The sequence below is a fragment of the Jaculus jaculus genome, chromosome 5 (assembly GCF_020740685.1).
Source record: "Jaculus jaculus isolate mJacJac1 chromosome 5, mJacJac1.mat.Y.cur, whole genome shotgun sequence".
NCBI classification, from domain to species: domain Eukaryota; kingdom Metazoa; phylum Chordata; class Mammalia; order Rodentia; family Dipodidae; genus Jaculus; species Jaculus jaculus.
The window spans coordinates 66,850,661-66,868,285 of NC_059106.1; the positions used below are offsets into that span (position 1 = coordinate 66,850,661).

At 44.0% G+C, this 17,625-nt stretch overlaps 1 protein-coding gene across 2 annotated transcripts in view; it reads left to right on the forward strand.

Moving 5' to 3' along the window:
- The first annotated feature begins 1,779 nt into the window (after nucleotides 1-1,779).
- Gnl2 (G protein nucleolar 2) overlaps nucleotides 1,780-17,625 on the forward strand; it is a 29,489-nt gene continuing 13,643 nt past the window's right edge. The window contains exons 1-7 of one of the 2 annotated variants that reach the window (XM_004665210.3): nucleotides 1,780-1,972; nucleotides 5,573-5,657; nucleotides 6,625-6,719; nucleotides 10,016-10,155; nucleotides 14,166-14,350; nucleotides 16,185-16,251; nucleotides 16,868-17,026. In XM_004665210.3, the coding sequence (XP_004665267.1) occupies nucleotides 1,909-1,972; nucleotides 5,573-5,657; nucleotides 6,625-6,719; nucleotides 10,016-10,155; nucleotides 14,166-14,350; nucleotides 16,185-16,251; nucleotides 16,868-17,026 (795 nt within the window). In that variant the 5' untranslated portion in view covers nucleotides 1,780-1,908. Of the gene's footprint in view, nucleotides 1,973-5,572; nucleotides 5,658-6,624; nucleotides 6,720-8,443; nucleotides 8,469-10,015; nucleotides 10,156-14,165; nucleotides 14,351-16,184; nucleotides 16,252-16,867; nucleotides 17,027-17,625 lie in introns of those variants that run through there. The other variant, XM_045150332.1, reaches the window with a different exon arrangement.

Here is a 17,625-nt window from a genome sequence, read left to right on the forward strand (position 1 = left end):
TATATATATATATATATATATATATATATATATATATGCACACACACACACACACACGTGTGTGTGTGTGCAGGGGAGTCAAGCCCAGGTCATTAGGCTTTTCAGCCAAATGCTGTAACCATTGAGCAATCTTTTCAACCCTTGGATATATTTATACTAGGAAATTCTTTATTTGAAATTCGAATTTCACTGGGTGTCCTATATTTTTATTTCTTAATTTTATTGTTTATTATTTGTTTTGTTTTGTTTTTAGAGGTAAGGTTTCACTCTAGTCCAGGCTAACCTGAAATTCACTATGTAGTCTCAAGCTGGCCTTGAACTCATGGGGATCCTCTTACCTCTGCCTCCCAAGTGCTGGGATTAAACGTGTTCACCATCACGCCCGGCTTTGTTTCTGTTTGTCAAAAGTAGTGTCTCACTCTAGCCCAGGCTGACCTGGAATTCAGTATGTAGTGTCAGGGTGGCCTCCAACTCATGGCAATCCTCCTACCTCTGCCTCCCTGGTGCTGGGATTAATGGCGTGCGCCACCATGCCTGGCTAATAATTTTATTATTTGATATCTTTTCTGAAATGTTGTCTTGCTATGCAGGCCAGGCTGGCCTCTAACTCATGGTAATCTTCCTTCTTCAGCCTCCAGAGTGCTGGTATTAAAGGTGTGAGCCACCACTCCTGGCTTAATTGCTAAGACATTAGAACATGGACTGAATGACCACAAGGAACGAATTATGCAAAAATTCAAGAATAGGGCTGAAGAGATGGCTTAGTGGTTAAGGGGTTTTCCTGCCAAGCCAAAGGATCCCGGTTTGATTCTCCAGGACCCATGTAAGCCAGAAGCACAAGGGGTGCATACATCTGGAGTTCATTTGCACTGGTTGGAGGCCCTGGAGTGTCCATTCTCTCCCCCCTCCACCGCCCACCAGCCTATTACTCTTAAATAAATAAATAAAATATACTTTTTAAAAATTCAAAAATACAGTGACTCAGTTGCCAGGACATTCAATGTCAAAGGAAGGTATGAGTGAAGTAAGATAAACAGGCAGGAGCCAGATCACAAGACTTCCTGTAGGGTTGGCAGAGAGTTAAGGAGTTTGAAAATCAATCTCTCTGTACACCTCTCTCCTTCTGATGATAAACCATTAGATCATTAATTAATTAATTAAGTATCGTCTTGACTGGGGATTGAACCCAGGTCCTTGTGCATTCTAACTGTATGCCCTACTACTGAGCTCCAGCTCCAGCCTAAAGTTTTGTTTTTGTTTTTTATTAAAATATTGTATTTATTTATTAGAGACAGAAAGGGAGGGAGGCAGATATATATAGAGAATGGGTGGTCCAGGGCCTGTAGCCATTGCAAACGAACTCCAGACGCATGCGCCACCTTGTGCATCTGGCTTACATGGAACCTGGGTCCTTAGGCTTCGCAGGCAAGTCCCTTAATGGCTAAGCTATCTCTCCAGCTCCAGCCTGAAGTTTTAGGTTGTTTTTAGGAGGAGGATGCCGTGTTCTGGCATTGGCCTGCCGTCCCAGGGTCACTTTTGGAAAGGTTCGGGGACACCTTTTGAAAAGAAATGCCCGCCGTGGGTCTGAGAAGAGGCTTCCGCCTGGGGCGGCGCGTCAGCGTAACCAGGAGGTTGCTAAGGAGGGGCGGCTTGGCGGTTGCCAGGGCGGGGGCGGTGGAGCCGGAAGCGCCGGGGACGTGGGCGGGGCCGAGGGTGTGGCCGCGCGCGCCCGGGCGCGTCTTCCGGAAGCCGCGCGGGGCAGAGCGTGGCGCGAGCGGAAGTGACGCGCTCCGCACCGCTCGCGTGGTCCGGAGAGGTTCGCGCGGGTCCCCTCGGGCCGGGCCTGGGAAGTTGGAGCTGGTTTTTATCCCGCGGTAAGGCAGAGCGGAACCCGGAGCCGTCGCCAAGATGGTGAAGCCCAAGTTCAAAGGACGGAGCACCGTCAACCCCTCCACGGCCAGCACCAACCCGGGTACGGCGGCGGGGCACGGCGAGCGGGGAGCCGGGGGGAGGGCGCCGGCGTGACCTCGAGCCCGGTGGCTTCGGGGGACGAGGAGGAGAGCAGCACTCCGCACGAGCAAGGGTGTCACGCCTCGGGGCCCTGAGGATCTGACAGCTTGCACGTCGAGCAGGCTCGAGGTGGAGCCACTCGGTCTTCCACATCCCTCCCCCCTCTACCCCGTAAAACAGTTTCAAAGGCGCACGAACCACATGGGCAGGTTTACAGCAGTAGCGGCCCCACTTCTGGGTACCAACCCTGGGGGTCCTCTCCAGCTCTGAGGTGCACAGAAAGATTATACCAGGATCCTGGGGGCGTCACACGCCTGTCATCCCAGCCCTCGGGAGGCTGAGGCGGGAGGGTCGCTAGTTGGAGGCCAGCCTGGGCTGCACATCAAGATCCCCTCCCCACCAAAACAAAACCGAAAAAGTGAAGGCTGATTCAGAGGACCTTTTACACCTGGACCACACAGTTGTGCCAGTTTGGCTTTAACCGTGTAATAAGGGCCCTTGCAATCAACCTGACTGGTAAGGTGTATAACAAACTCCAGATAAGTAGTATGATTATTTCAAGTCGCTGTTTTGGAGATGTGATATTTTCACCCACACGATGAACAAGATGGACTTTCGGGGAACCCCATTCGCGTTTAGCTCATAAAACTCTGTTATGGTTATGGTTTAGAGTGTTGTTTTTTTTTTTTGATTTGGAGTTTTTAACGACTTAATTCATGTTTATGTTTCTCCTGGATAGATAATAAGTAAATCCAGTCGATATAGACTGAAATCGCAGAACGTTGGGCCTGAAAAGGTTCCCAGACTCCATGATTTTATTGGTAAAGAGTCCCAACCAAAAATCAGAAAAGTAGGGCTGGAGAGATGGCTTAGCAGTTACGGCGCTTGCCTGTGAAGCCTAAGGACCCAGGTTCGATTCTCCAGGTCCCACGTAAGCCAGCTGTACATGGTGGTGCATGCATCTGGAGTTTGTTTGCAGTCGCTAGAGTCTCTGGCATGCCCATTCTTTCTCACTCTCTCTTTATCTCCCTCTCTCTGTCTCTAAGAAATAAATAAAATAAATCCCCCCCCCCCCAAAGAATCAGAAAAGTAGCTTGCCTTAATTGGCACACTTATTGAGTAGAATGTCCTATACTTCTGGAGCAAACAGGTAATTTGAAGGGCTCCCAAGTGCAAGCTAGGCTACTAATTATTATTATATTGTTTATGACTCCCCCCCCCCAATGGAAGGCATGGATTGCTATTTTAAGAAACCACTGCATTAAGAATGCCCATTGCCCATGAAGGGGCTGGGGAGATGGCTTATTAAGGCGTTTGCCTGCAAAGCCAAAGGACCCGGGTTCGACTCCACAGGACCTACGTAGAGCCAGATACACAAAGAAGTGCTTGCATCTGGCATTCATTTGTAGTGTCTGGAGGCCCTGGCGCATCCATTCTCTCCCTGCCTATTTCTGTATCCATCCATCCATCCATCCTCCTCCCCCCCCACCTCTCTCTAATAAATAAATAAATAATTTTTTTAAAAAAAGGCTGGTGGCACACGCCTTTAATTCCAGCACTCAGGAGGCAGAGGTGGGAGGATCTCCATGAGTTCAAGGCCACCCTGAGAATACATAGTGAATTCCAGGTCAGCCTGAGCTAGAGTGAGACCCTACCTCAAAAAAAAAAAAAATGCAAATGTATTAAAAGTGTAGACCCCATAGTGCCTTGCATGTATCAGACACTCATAGATGGGCTGAAATCCAGATGGATGTCTTTGTGGTTAGTGCTTGCGTTCAAATTCTGGCTCTTTCAATTAGAAGCCATATGACTTAGGCATGGAGTGACTGCTCATTGTTCTTCCATTTCTTAACCTGCAGCATAGCATCATATAGCTCTGTGTTATTGTATGGATTGAGATGCTATCTGTAGTGGATATAGCATGGTGCCATAAGAGCTAACAATATGAGCTATAATCATCATACTATTGAAGTTCAAGGGTTGGATCTAGTTATGTTAGGGGAGTAATTTGTTGGACCAGTATGTTGAGAAAGTAGAATGTTTTTGTTGTTTTTTTCAAGTTTGGTCTTGCTCTAACCCACCCAGGCCAACCTGGAATTCACTCTGTAGTCTCAGAGTGGCCTTGAACTCACAGCAGTCCTTTATCAGCATCCTGGGTGTTGGGATTAAAGGCATGTGTCACCTTGCCTGGCTAATTTTTTAAAATATTTTATTTATTAATTTGAGAGAGGGAGAGATACAGAAACAGGTAGGTAGAGAAAGAGAGAGAATGGGCACACCAGGACCTCCAGCCACTGCAAACGAACTCCAGACGCATGCACCCCTTTGTACATCTGGCTTACTTGGGTCCTGGGTAGTTGGACCTGGGTCCTTCAGCTTTGTAGGCAAGCACCTTATTAACCTCTAAGACATCTCTCTAGCCCCTGATTTAAAAAAAAAAAAAAAGATTTTTAAATCTATTTTTATGAAAGCTGGGTGTGGTGGCACATGCCTTTAATTCCCAGCACTCGGGAGGCAGAGGTAGGAGGATCACCGTGAGTTTGAGGCCACCCTGAGACTATGTAGTATATTCCAGGTCAGCCTGGACTCGAGTGAGATCCTACCTCGTGTGCATGTGTGTGTGTGTATGGGGCTGGAGGGGTGGCTTAGCGGTGAAGGTGTTTGCCTGCAAAGCCAAAGGACTCAGGTTCGATTCCCCAGGATCCACATTAGCCAGATGCACAAGGGGATGCATGTGTCTAGAGTTTGTTTGCAGTGGCTGGAGGCCCTGGCATGCCCATCCTATCTCTTCTCTCCTCCCCGCTTCTCTGTCAAATAAATAAATAAATAAAAATAAAATATTTAAAATTTTTTTGGAGAGAGAGGGAGGGAGAAGAGAGAAAGGCAGATAGAGAATGGATGTGCCAGGGCCTCCAGTCAACTTCAAACAAACTCCAGATGCATGTGCCCCTTGTGCATCTGGCTTACATAGGTCCTAGAGAATCAAACCTGGGTCCTTAGGCTTCATAGGCAAACGCCTTAACTGCTAAGCCATCTTTCCAGCCCCTGGCTGATTTTGAGAGAGAGAGGTGGAGAGAATGGGTGCACCAGGGCCTCTAGCCACTGCATATTAACTCCAGACACATGCGCCACCTTGTGCATCTGGTTTATGTGGGTACTAGGGAATTGAACATGGGTCCCTTCTTTGCAGACAAATAACCACTAAGCCATCTCTCCAGTCCTAATTTTTTTTTAATTTTTATTAATTTATTTGCAAGAAAATTTGGGCCGGTGGGTGGGGGGAGAATGGGTGTGCCAGGGTCTCTTGCCAGTGCATATAAACTTCAGACACATGTGCTACTTCATGCATCTGGCTTTATGTGAGTACTGGATAATCAAACCCAGCCATCAGGTTTTGCATGCAAACTCCTTAATCTCTGAGCCATCACTCTAGCCCAGAAGTAGAGATTTTGTTGTGAAGTACCACTTTAAATAGTTGGGTAGGCTGCTTTGTGCAGTATAATCAGTGCCTGTGTTCACACTGTTCATCAAATGGTAAACTGTCTACTTTTGCCATTCCTAGATCGAGTACAGGGAGCAGGAGGCCAGAACATGAGGGATCGGGCCACAATCCGGCGCCTGAATATGTACAGGCAGAAGGAGCGCAGGTGAGCATTGGGCTCTGCCGTCTTCCTCTCTCCTGCGTGCTCTTGTAACTGAGACCTGTTCAGCCTTTATTGTTCCCACTCCCACTTTTTCCAGACAAAAGGAGGCTATTTTCATAGTCCATTTTCTGTGAGTGTCATTTTAATGATGCATTAATTTCTGGTTAAAGACATGCGTCATAGATGGTGAAGTGGTGGTGGTTTCCTAATATGTCCCAACAAATAGAGGTCTCATTCCTCCCATGCTGGTCTCCGTGAATGTCATGTTCAATCTTGGACTTAACTGTCAATTAAATGGAAATACAAAGAATATAAGACTAGTCATGAAAACTGCCGGGAAACTTGATTTTTAGAGCCAATTTTTAGATCACAGCGTTGTGACACTTGTAAACTCATTACAACTCTGAGTTGTGCTGAGGCAGCCTCAACCCCAGGGACTTGCTGAGAGTGGCATTCTGCTAGCTGGTCTTAATTTGTTGGGTAATTAGATTCATTTCTTCTAAAAGATGTGTCTAAAACACAAATGTCAAGAAACCTCATCTGCATTAGTCACCTTCTTTGCAGTTTGTTTTAGAATTTTGAGTACCAGGATAAATCACCCTCCACTTAAAATTCATTTAAACCAGTCTTTAAATAATTATCCCCAAAACTCAAGTATGTGATTTCTTTCTTTCTTTCTTTCTTTTTTTTTTTTTTACAAAAGCAAACAAACAGTCAGTGGCTCTTTAAACATCAGCATTGTTACTCATCTCACAGAAATCATTACGTGCTGTTGCAAGAAGTTAAATGGCTTTGGGGCAGTCTGTTTCAAATGTAGGAGGACTTTTTGTTTACTCAAGTCTGTATTTCATGAGTATTTTAAACCAGGGGAAAAAAGTCCTTTTGATGGAAAGGGTATTCTGTAAACCAGCCTTTGCTGTTGTTGCCTTTCTTCTGTCATCAACCAAAATCTGTTATTTCCTCTCTTTAGGAATAGTCGTGGCAAAGTCATTAGACCGCTGCAGTATCAGTCAACGGTAGCTTCCGGCACAGTGGCACGAGTGGAGCCAAATATTAAGTGGTTTGGTGAGTATCGCCTCCATTCTTTGCTCTACAAATGTATGTCATATGGAAAAGACATAAATGTGGAAGTGTCTAAAAGGCAGTTTAATTTTTTTTTTTTTTTTTTTTTTTGGCATTTCAAGGTAGGGTTTCTGTGTAGTCTCAGGGTGGCCTCAAACTCATGGTGATCCTCCTACCTCTGCCTCCCAAGTGCTAAGATTAAAGGTATGCACCACCACACCTGGCTAAAAAATTTATTAAATAATTTTATTTATGTACTTAGTTTGAATGAAAGAGGGAGAAGCAGAGAGAGAGAATGGATATACCAGAACCTCCAAACCACTGCAAACGAACTCCAGACACATGTGCCACGCTGTGCATTTGGCTTCTGTGGGCACTGGTTCCCTAGGCCTGATAGGCAAGTGCCTTAATCGCTAAGCTCTCTCTCAAGCCCTAAAAGGTAGAGGTTGGGGTTTTTTGTTTGTTTGGTTGGTTGGTTGGTTTTTTTTTTTTTTTAATCTTTTTTATTTTAAACTTTTTTTTTCAAATTTTTATTAACAACTTCCATGATTATAAAAAATATCCCATGGTAATACCCTCCCTCCCCCCACTTTCCCCTTTGAAACTCCTTCTCCATCATATCCCCTCCCCATCTCAATCAGTCTCTCTTTTATTTTGATGTCAGGATCTTTTCCTCCTCTTATGATGGTCTTGTGTAGGTAGTGTCAGGCACTGTCGGGCCATGGATATCCAGGCCATTTTGTGTCTGGAGGGAGCACGTTATAAGGAGCCCTACCCTTCCTTTGGCTCTTTCTTTCCACCACCTCTTCCGCAATAGACCCTGAGCCTTGGAAGGTGTGATAGAGATATTGCAGAAGTTTTTTTTGATAGTGAAACTGCCAAGGTTTATGCAAGAAAGGTAAGGAGTACTGTAGTGGAAAAGCACTAGGCAAAGTGGATTCTTTACTCCTCTTTGTTTATTTTTGAGAGAAAATTGGCACACCAGGGGCCTCAACCACTGTATTCGAACTCCAGACACATGTGCCACCACACCTTGCCTCACCCTTGGGTCTGGCTTACGTGGGATCAAGTTGAACATGGGTCCTTATGCTTCTCAGGCAAGCGCCTTAACTGCTAGCCATCTCCAGATGCATGTGCCACCTTGTGCATCTGGCTTATGTGTATACTGGGGAATCAAATCTGGGTTCTCTACAGGACTGGGGTTATAGGTGTGCATTTTTGAGTCCTTAGGATCAAACTCGAGCAGTCTGGTCTTTCAGGCATAGGAAGTGTTCTTAACTGCTGTGTTACCTCTCCAGTCCATGTTTAATGATACCTTTTGTTTGGATATCATTTACAAACTGAAACGCAGAAGTGTCCAAGATGTGAATAGTGATGGAGGTCTTTGGTGCTTGCATAGCATGTATAAGGTCCTGGGTTCTATCCCCAGCACCACAAAAGAAATTTAAAAGTGTCAAAGGGGGTGCTTATGGGTGCGTGATAGCTAGGTACTGGGACTCCAGAGAGACAGTACCTGAGTCTGGAGTCAAATTTTGCTATTTGTTTGACTTTTGGCAAATTATTAGATCTACCTCTCAATTTCCTAATCTCTGAAGTGAGAGTCTCAGGCTTCCTGTGGTGGTGCAAACCTGTTATCCTAGAGTTAGGAGGTGGAGGAAGCAGGATCAGAAGTTCAAGGATAGCCAGAACTACATGCGAGCCTATCTCAGAAAACTAAACAGCCTGATGTGGAGCCAAATATTAAGTGGTTTGGTCCCAGCACTCAGGAGGCAGAGGTAGGAGGATTGCTGTGAGTTCAAGGTCACCCTGAGACTACATAGTAAATTCCAGGTCACCTTGGGCTAGAACAAGAACTTACCTTGAAAAACCAAAACCAATAACAACAACAATGCTCTAGGGGGGCTGGAGAAATGGCTTAGCAGTTAAAGATGCTTGCTTGCAAAGCTTGATGGCCAAGGTTCAGTTCCTCAATGCTCACTTGGACCCAAATGTGCAAAGTAGTGCATGCTTCTGGAGTTCCATTTGCAATGGCAGCAGGCCCCTGGGGTGCCCATTCATTCTCATATCCATTCATTCATTCATTCTCTCTCTCTCCCCTTGCAGATAAATAAATAAGGTATCTCTTTTTATTCTGGTCTTACTCTAGTTCAGGCTGACCTGGCACTCACTGTGTAGTCTCAGAGTAGCCTTGAACTCATGGCTATCCTCCTACTTCTGCCTCCCAAGTGCTGGGATTAAAGGCGTGTGACACCACACCCAGCTTAAATATGGTATCTTAAAAAAAATTTTTTTTTCTAAGTAAGCTCCTTAACTGCTAAGCCATCTCTCCAGGCCCCTCTTGTTTTTTTGTTTTTTTAAATAGTTCCTTCAAGTCCTTTGACTCTTGACTTGTGAGTTCTACTCAAGAGTATCATTACTGAAACAAAAATCAGTTTAAGGAAGGGTCTGTTTCAGCTCACAGTTCAGAGTTACTGCCTGTCATGACAGGAGCTGCTCACACTCATTCCAACAGTGAGGAGGCAGAGCAGAGCAATCATGGCTGGTGCTCATGCAGCTCTGGCCTGTTCATACAGTCCAGGACCCCAGCCCAGCCCATGGGATGGTGCTGCCCACTGCGAGTAGGCCCTTCCACCTCAATTAATATACTTATTTATTTGAGAAAGAAAGAGGTGGGGGGGGGGGGCCTCCAGACACTGTAAAAGAACTCCAGGTACATGTGTCCCCTTGTGCCTCTGTTTTATGTAGGTCCTGGGGAATTGAACCTGGGTCCTTTGGCTTTCCAGGCAGGTGCTAAGGCATCCCTTTAGCACGTCCCCCCCCAATTAATAGTTTCATCTAGAAAATACTTCACAGATATGACCAGATATTTGCTTCTTTGGTGATTCTCAATCCTGTCAAGTTGATCACCAGAGATTAACCAGCATTGTGATTGGCTTCGCATTTCCTTGCCAGAACTAGCAGGAAGTAGGATGTTTGTCAAATCTCAGTTCCACTGAGGGATGTTCATTTTTCAGTTTCATCCAGTTAGGAAATTGGGCTTGGAAAATTGTTAAAACCCATTGTATGTCTATGTGGATGGATCAGTTCATAGTGTGAGTTCTGGAGAGACAGCTTTCTATATCCACACACACACACAAACAACACAGTTTGAAAACAGCCACAGACAAAGATGGGTGTGCAGGAGTTTTACTGGTTGAGGGTGATTTTGTATCTTGCCTTCCCTGTGTCAGTAGGAAGATGAGTGTAGAAGTAAACCCAGGCTCCTTATTAAATGGCAGCATTCTTTATTTGTAAAACAGGGAACACGCGTGTGATTAAGCAGTCATCCTTACAGAAATTTCAAGAGGAAATGGATAAAGTAATGAAGGATCCATACAAAGTTGTCATGAAGCAAAGCAAGTTACCCATGTCTCTTCTCCATGACCGAGTCCAGCCTCATGTAAGATGCAGCAGCTCCCTGGGATGGGGCTTCATGGGCCACCCCATGCTCATACCTTTCTGTCTTGTTAGTCTTCAGCTTTAAGTAGCACTGGGGAACTTTCTGAGACTTGGCTGTCTCCTTTGTGAGGAAGTGTCACCTTTAATGTGTCCTGAGTCTGCTCAGGAAGATACTCCATCAAACTAGATCAAGACACAGATTTGGAGTATGACCTGAATTTCCATCCTGATTCTTCCCTACCTCTACTCTTGGGTTTCTCTGTGAACTAACTTCTGGCCTTTGTAGATAACTTGTCTCCCTCATGACTGGACCCAGCAGAAGCAGCTGTAAAGTGCTGGTAGTCACATGTCCCACACTGCTTAATAAGAGTGAAAGAGATGACAGCTGTTAGTAATGTTATTTAAAAAAAAACAAAAACTTGGGCTGGAGAGATGGCTTAGCGGTTAAGACCTATGCCTGTGAAGCCTAAGGACCCAGGTTCGATTCTCCAGGTCCCACATAAGCCAGATGCACATGGTGGTGCATGTGTCTGGAGTTTGTTTGCAGTGGCTAGAGCCCCTGGTGTGCCCATTCTTACTCGGTATCTCTCTCTGTGTGTCTCAAATAAATGTTTAAAACTATATCTTTAGCCTGGCGTGGTGGCGCACACCTTTAAACCCAGCACTCGGAAGGCATCGGTAGGAAGATTGCCATGAATTTGAGAGTACATGGTGAATTCCAGGTCAGCTTGGGCTAGAGCAAGACCCTACGTCAAAAAAAAACATTTATTGACAGCTTCTATAAGTAAAAAAACAATATACCATGATCATAATCAGTTTCTACCACTCTCCCCCCCCCCCCCCTTCCATTGAATCCTTAGTCTTTCTTCTATTTTGATGTCACTGTTTTTCTTCCTATTATACAGATCTTGTGTAGGTAGCATCAGCCACTATGAGGTCATGAATGTCAAGGTCACTTTGTATCTGAAAGACAGTATTGTAAGTACCCCTCCCCTTCTTTGGCACCTCTTTTCACCACCTCTTCAGCAAGGTCCCTGAGCCTTAGTGTGATAGAGATCTCATTTAGTGCTGAATACTCCACTGTCATTTTTCAACACTTTGGTGAGTTTTGAGTCACCCCAGTGGTTACCACCATCTGAAAAGAGAAGTTTTTTGGTTTTTTTTTTTTAACCAAAAATGAGAGTACAAATGGGTATAAACAAGTATTTAGAGAGCAGTTTGGTGGACAAAATATAATAATATATCAATTTAGCCTGGCAACTGAAGTAATTCCCCCTTGGTTTTTTGACCTAACCAGCCATAGGCGTTGTTTTGTTTTTTTTGTTTTTTTGTTTGCCATAGACTTTTTGATTAGGTTTTCAGTACCAGGCAGGAATTCCTACTCGTGAAGCTGATCTCAAGTCCAATCAGAAAGTAATTGGGCTTCCCCCAACCACTGCCCCCGCCCCCCCCCCCCACACACACACACAGACACAACATATCACTTTTGCACCATTTGGTACAGTAATGGTTTTGTTTGTTTGTTTTTCAGGGTAGGGTCTTGCTCTAGCCCAGGCTGACCTGGAATTAGTCTCAGCAGTCTGGCTTCGAACTCACAGTGATCCTCCTACCTCAGCCTCCCGAGTACTAGGATTAAAGGTGTGAGCCACCATACCCAGCAGCAATAGTATTTTTAACTTACTGGTTTTGGTTGGCAAACTTGTTTTAACTGGTAGTTCGTCTTACCCTGAAAAGATGCAGGTGAGGGCTGAGCCTGGAGGAACCCTTCAATGTGTGTGTCTCCCAGTCTGTGATGTTCTTGGAAGTTCTCTTCCACTAAAGAAATGGGCGCTACTGATACAGGTTGTTGATGGCTGGAGTCTGAAGTCCAGTAAGGGCTGAATCTGGCTGGTGTGGAATGAGTTTCACATAGAACAAAGAAATGGCCTAATGTTTGCCTGAATGTTTTTACTTGCATTGAATAATAATTCCCAGAAACATAGCCAGGACATACCCTTCAGTTCCAGTCTAAGGAGGGGAGGAAAACATTGACATGCATTCAGGGATTAAACAGTTCAAAGAAAAGTGTTTACTTGCAGAACAAAATAAAAACTGAGGCCTGGTTATTGCCTCAGGTTTTGTCAATTATGTTTTGTTTTATGATGGATGAGAAGAATGGCACCTATTAGTGGAGTAACTGTTTTCTTTCAGGGAAACATGAGTGTAATTCATGAACCACAGGCAAGTTGCTAGTTTCCCTTGTTCTCTTTGTCTCTTTTCCCTAAAGCCATATTCTAGCCAGCCATTGAGTCCTGTTTCTGGGAAGAACAGAGAGGCTTTATTATGGATTTATTGCTTTGTTGCCCATTCCAGTTGTTCATTGCCCTGAAATCAAGTGCTCAAGTGTTTGCTATGTAGCTGTAGCAGTCAGTGTGTGTTTTGATGCAGGGAGGTGCCCAGAGTAATTGATGGGTTTTTCTACTTTGGCCTTAAAGCCATACCTCTGGTAGTCTGATAGCTACGGCACACTATGGACTCTTCTCAGATTGTTCTAGCTAGGGGAATCCAGGCAGATGTGCATTAACTTCAGTACGTTCAGCTTTGTGTATGTTAGAATTGTGCTTATGCAGCAGTACAGTAAGAGTACTGACAGGTTTTGCATATGTACTTGACTATAGCATAATCACAGGCTTAAAGGCCAAACTGCATATACTATGCTTCATAGGTTACGAGATTCTCAAGGATAAATTTGGTCTTCTTTGATGTATTCAATATTAGAACCCAATTGCAATAGAAAATGTGATTCTTCTCTTTGGGAGCAAGGAAAGCCAAACTAAAGTTACGGAGTCTGAGCAAGCTGAAAGACTTAGAAGTGGAGGGGGGGGCGGTCAGTAACTGCTCAGAAACCCCAAGGTGGGGGATTTATCCAGCATCCCAAGTTTCACAGGTGGCGCTTACAAAGGGCTTTGTACTAACTAAGGGGGGAAAGTGGGCTTTTTGAAGGAGATTCTCTGCTGAATCTGAACATTCTGCTACATGGTAGATCCTAACTCCAACTTTGACTTTTATCCTGCTTCAAGAATTCCTACGCCTGTAACTCCTTTATAGACACATCAAGTTCCAGTTAGTATCAAGTTCCTTTTATCACATCTAACCTATTATTTTGGACTTTTGCTAGATGTTTTTCATCTGAAGAGGTTCCATGTGCATTTAATAAAAACGTTACCTAAATTAGGGAGAATGTTATCTGAAACTAAAGTGCATCTTACAAAACAAGCAATTCCTTTTAGCCATGAAAGAAATTAACTTCCAAGAAAAAGTTGGCATTAACAGTCAGTTTAAACAAAAAGAGAGAGAGAGAGGAAACATAAATTTGACTATGATTGTCCTTGACAAAATCTGTGAATTTGGTAAATTTTATGCACTTGCTTCAAAGCTCCAAAAAAGGGTCAGAAATGATAAGTTAATTTTCCTCATTGTGGCCTTAATTACATTTGACTAAAGTTTGATTAAGTGAAATAAAGCAATGTTTTTGGCCAGTCTTACACAACTTCATATTTGCTTTATTTGTGTTACTTTTGATTTCTGCAAGTAAGCTCACAGAACTTCAGAATAGAAGTACACGAGTTGTATTTCTGACTTGAAACCAGACTGAGCACATGTCCTTCCTATAGCTTTGGGTATGGGTTGGGCTTTGGAAAAAATAAAAGCAGAAACCGGACTGGAGGGATGGCTTAGCAGCTAAGGCGGTTGCCCGCAAAGCCAAAGGGCCCAGATTTGATTCCCTAGGACCCACGTAAGCCAGATGCACAAGGTGGCACATGCATTTGGAGTTCATTTGTAATGGCTGGAGGCCCTGATGCGCCCATTCTGTCTGCCTGTCTCTCTTACTCTATTTCTCTCAAATAAATAAAAATTAAAGAAAAGAAAAAGAAAAAGCAGAAACCTTTCCCAGGTGGTTTTTTGTTGGTGGTGGGTTTTTTTTTTTTCATTGTTTTTCTAAACTTTACCTGTAATTCTTTTTGTTTCTAGAACTCAAAGGTACATATTCTTGATACTGAAAGTTTTGAAACCACATTTGGCCCTAAATCACAGAGAAAGCGGCCAAATTTGTTTGCAAGTGATATGCAGTCTCTCTTAGAAAAAGCTGAAACGTCCACTGAAAGCTATGACCAGGGCAAGGATCGCGACCTGGTGACCGAGGACACGGGTGTGAGGTAGGCTTTTGGAGTCTTCTGGGACTCCTCATTTCTTTGTGAGAAGGTTTCTTTTTTCAAAATATAGTATTACTGTTATTTAAATGCTTTATCTATTTACTTGTAAGCAGAGAGAGCGAATGGGCCATTGCAAACTCCAGATGCATACATTACTTTGTGCTTCTGGCTCTACATGGGTCCTGGGGAATTGAACCCTGACCAGTAGCCTGCAAGCAAGTGCCTGTAACCCCTGAGTCATTGTCCCAGACCCTACCTCAAAACAAACAAACAAACAAACAACAACAAAAAAACACAACCTAAGTATATGGAACACACTAATATATATGACAACTGGAAAGAAAAAGAGATCTAGAAGGAATGAAAACTCTACTACTTTTATTCAGGTTTATAAATTTTTGTTATTTTTATAAGGTCCCAGGAATCCTCAAGAATCATCCATAAAGCCATGCTTTAAGTGACCTTGGGAAGGGCCAAGCCTCATGGAGTTATGCATAACAGTGCTTAACTTACCATGGGATTTGGTTGTTTTTATTTTTAGCTGTTTTGGAGGAAGGAAGAACAGGAGAGGAATGATCTGTAGTTTTCAGGGATCCACACTCTAAAGCAGTTAAAAGTCACTGGGATAACTCTTCCATTTAAAAATACAATACTCAAGCAGCATTTTTAGGGGCTGCTAAGATGGCTCAGCTGTTGCAGACACTTGCTTGTAAAGCTTGTTGGCCAGAGTTCACTTCCCAAGCCAACCATGTAAGCTAGATGCAAAAAGTGGCACAAGTGTTGTCTGGTGGCTGTTGACAGTAGCATACACACAAATAAATTTTTAAAAAATTCTTTATCCATTTAGGGTCTTGCTCTAGCCCAGGCTGATCTGGAATTCACTATGTAGTGTTAGGGTGGCCTCATACTTACAATGATTCTCCTACCTCAGCCTCCTGAGTTCTGGGAGTAAAGGTGTGAACCATTTGCCTGGCATAATTTTTTTTTAAGATTTTATTTTTAGTTATTTATTAGAGTCAGAGAGAGAGAGAAAGAGATAATTGGTATACACCAGGGCTTCCAGCCACTGCAAACGAACTCCAGATGCATGTGCCACCATGTGCATCTGGCTTACGTGGGATCTGGAGAATTGAACTTGGGTCCTTTGGCTTCATAGGCAAGCGCCTTAACTGCTAAGCTATCTCTGTAGCCTAGCATGAGAGATTTTGAACTCAAGGCCAGCCTGGTTTACATAGTGAATCCCTCTCAAACTAAGAGGTGGTGGTTACAGCTCAGTGGTAGAGTGCTTGCCTAGCTTGTGCAAGGCCTCGGGTTTGATCCACGTGTGTGTATGTTCTCATGTCGGTCAACAGCAATATAACATCAGTGGAGTTTTGTTGTGGCTAGTTCTGCTGTTGAACATTTATGCTGTTTATAGTTTTTCCCTGTGGGAATTTCCCTGGGGAATTGAATCCTGGTCCTTAGGCTTTGCAGGCAAGTGCCTTAACCACTGAGCCATCTCTCCCACCTCAAGTTTTTCATCACCCAGAGTTTGACTTCACTAGGCATACCATCCCAAATAGTGAAATTATATTTTTGTTCTTTTGCTCTGGCTTATTTTATTTAGCATATTGTCAAGGTTCTATGTCATAGCCACATGGCAGACTTCCCTTGTTTAACCTGGATAATACTATGCTGCACGTGTTATCCTCTCAGCGGCAGGGAAGGGGGTGCTTCGGTATAGTTACTTTCACTTTCAGTATGATAGCCTCCCTTTGATATGTTGACTTCTCCCTAAGGTACTCATGTTATCCCTAATAGTACTATAGTTATTCATGTTGGGTCCTTTCTTACTTAGAAATGAAGCTCAGGAAGAGATCTATAAAAAGGGACAGTCTAAAAGAATATGGGGTGAGCTCTACAAGGTAAGAGGCTTCTTAGCTCTTTGAGCAGTTCCTTTGATTTTCATGGTCTTATTGCCAGAGTGACTGGCAGATTGAAGCTCTCTGATAAGCTCAGACTTCTTGCTTGTCCTGTCCTGATGCAGCCACGCACATGCACAAGGCCATTGCCACTGTTCCTGTATGAGCAGTGCTGCCGTATATGCACTGGCATTGCCTGTGAGTGAAGCTGGTGTTGCCATCTAGATTTGTCTTACACAGTAGAGCTACATGAGAAGTTGGGAATTATTTTGTCTCGTTGTCTCTTCTTATAGATGAGAGTGCATGTCTGGGGAGAGTTAATGTCTCATCCAGCTCCATAGGGAAGCAGCTCAGATTGCTTTCCTATACCGTGACCCAGTGCTATTTAACTGGCTGGGCTTTATATCCATGATCCAAGGAAAGACCTTCAATCATAGTCATGTAATTAAACTGTCATAGTGGGAAACTGATTTCTGATCACTGTGCATTGAGGTTGGCTGCCTCCTTTCCTCACCAAACATGGCATTTGTCTCTAAATACTATTGTACTTCCCTAGCTTCCCTTAAATTTCTTCATTTGTATGCACTGTGGCAAACCATTTCTGCCTTGGGATTTGCAGGTAATAGACTCATCAGATGTTGTAGTTCAGGTTCTTGATGCTCGAGATCCGATGGGCACTCGTTCTCCTCACATTGAGGCTTACTTGAAAAAAGAAAAACCCTGGAAGCATCTCATTTTTGTACTTAACAAGTGTGACCTTGTTCCAGCGTGGGCAACAGTAAGTACAGCTCCTGGCCCTAGACTGTCTGCATGTGGGTAAACTGCATCACACCTGGTTTCTGTAGTTCAGGATGATTAAGGGTCAAGACATTTGAGCTTGTTTGTGGCTACCGGCATGTTGTGTGCGCTGATGGACAGGGCCACTGTCCACCCTCTGACCAGGCATCACGGGGCAGCCACAAGGTCCCCAGGTCAAGGGTTGTGTGCCCCTCCAGCAAAGCTAGCTGCTAACAGCCATTGGTTTACTCCACATGTGTTCTGGTCATTGTATTTAGTAGCCATGAAGTCATGTTTGAATTTTTTTTTTTTTTCCAGTTCCTAGACAAAAGACAAAGCACTTGCCAGGCGTGTGGTGCACACCTTTGATCCCAGCACTTGGGAGGTAGAGGTGGGAGGATAGAGTGAGTTCCAGGTCAGCCAGGGCTAGAGTGAGACCCTACCTCAAAAACCAAAAATAAATAAATAAAGGCAAAGCACAGTCACTTTTGAAGGGATATTTCAAAGGGCTACAGCTAACGTTTTTCTTAGCAGCGTATTTGAAGCTCTCCAGTAATTCAAACTCTGCTTCTGCTGCATATTGTAAATAAACAAGGTGTA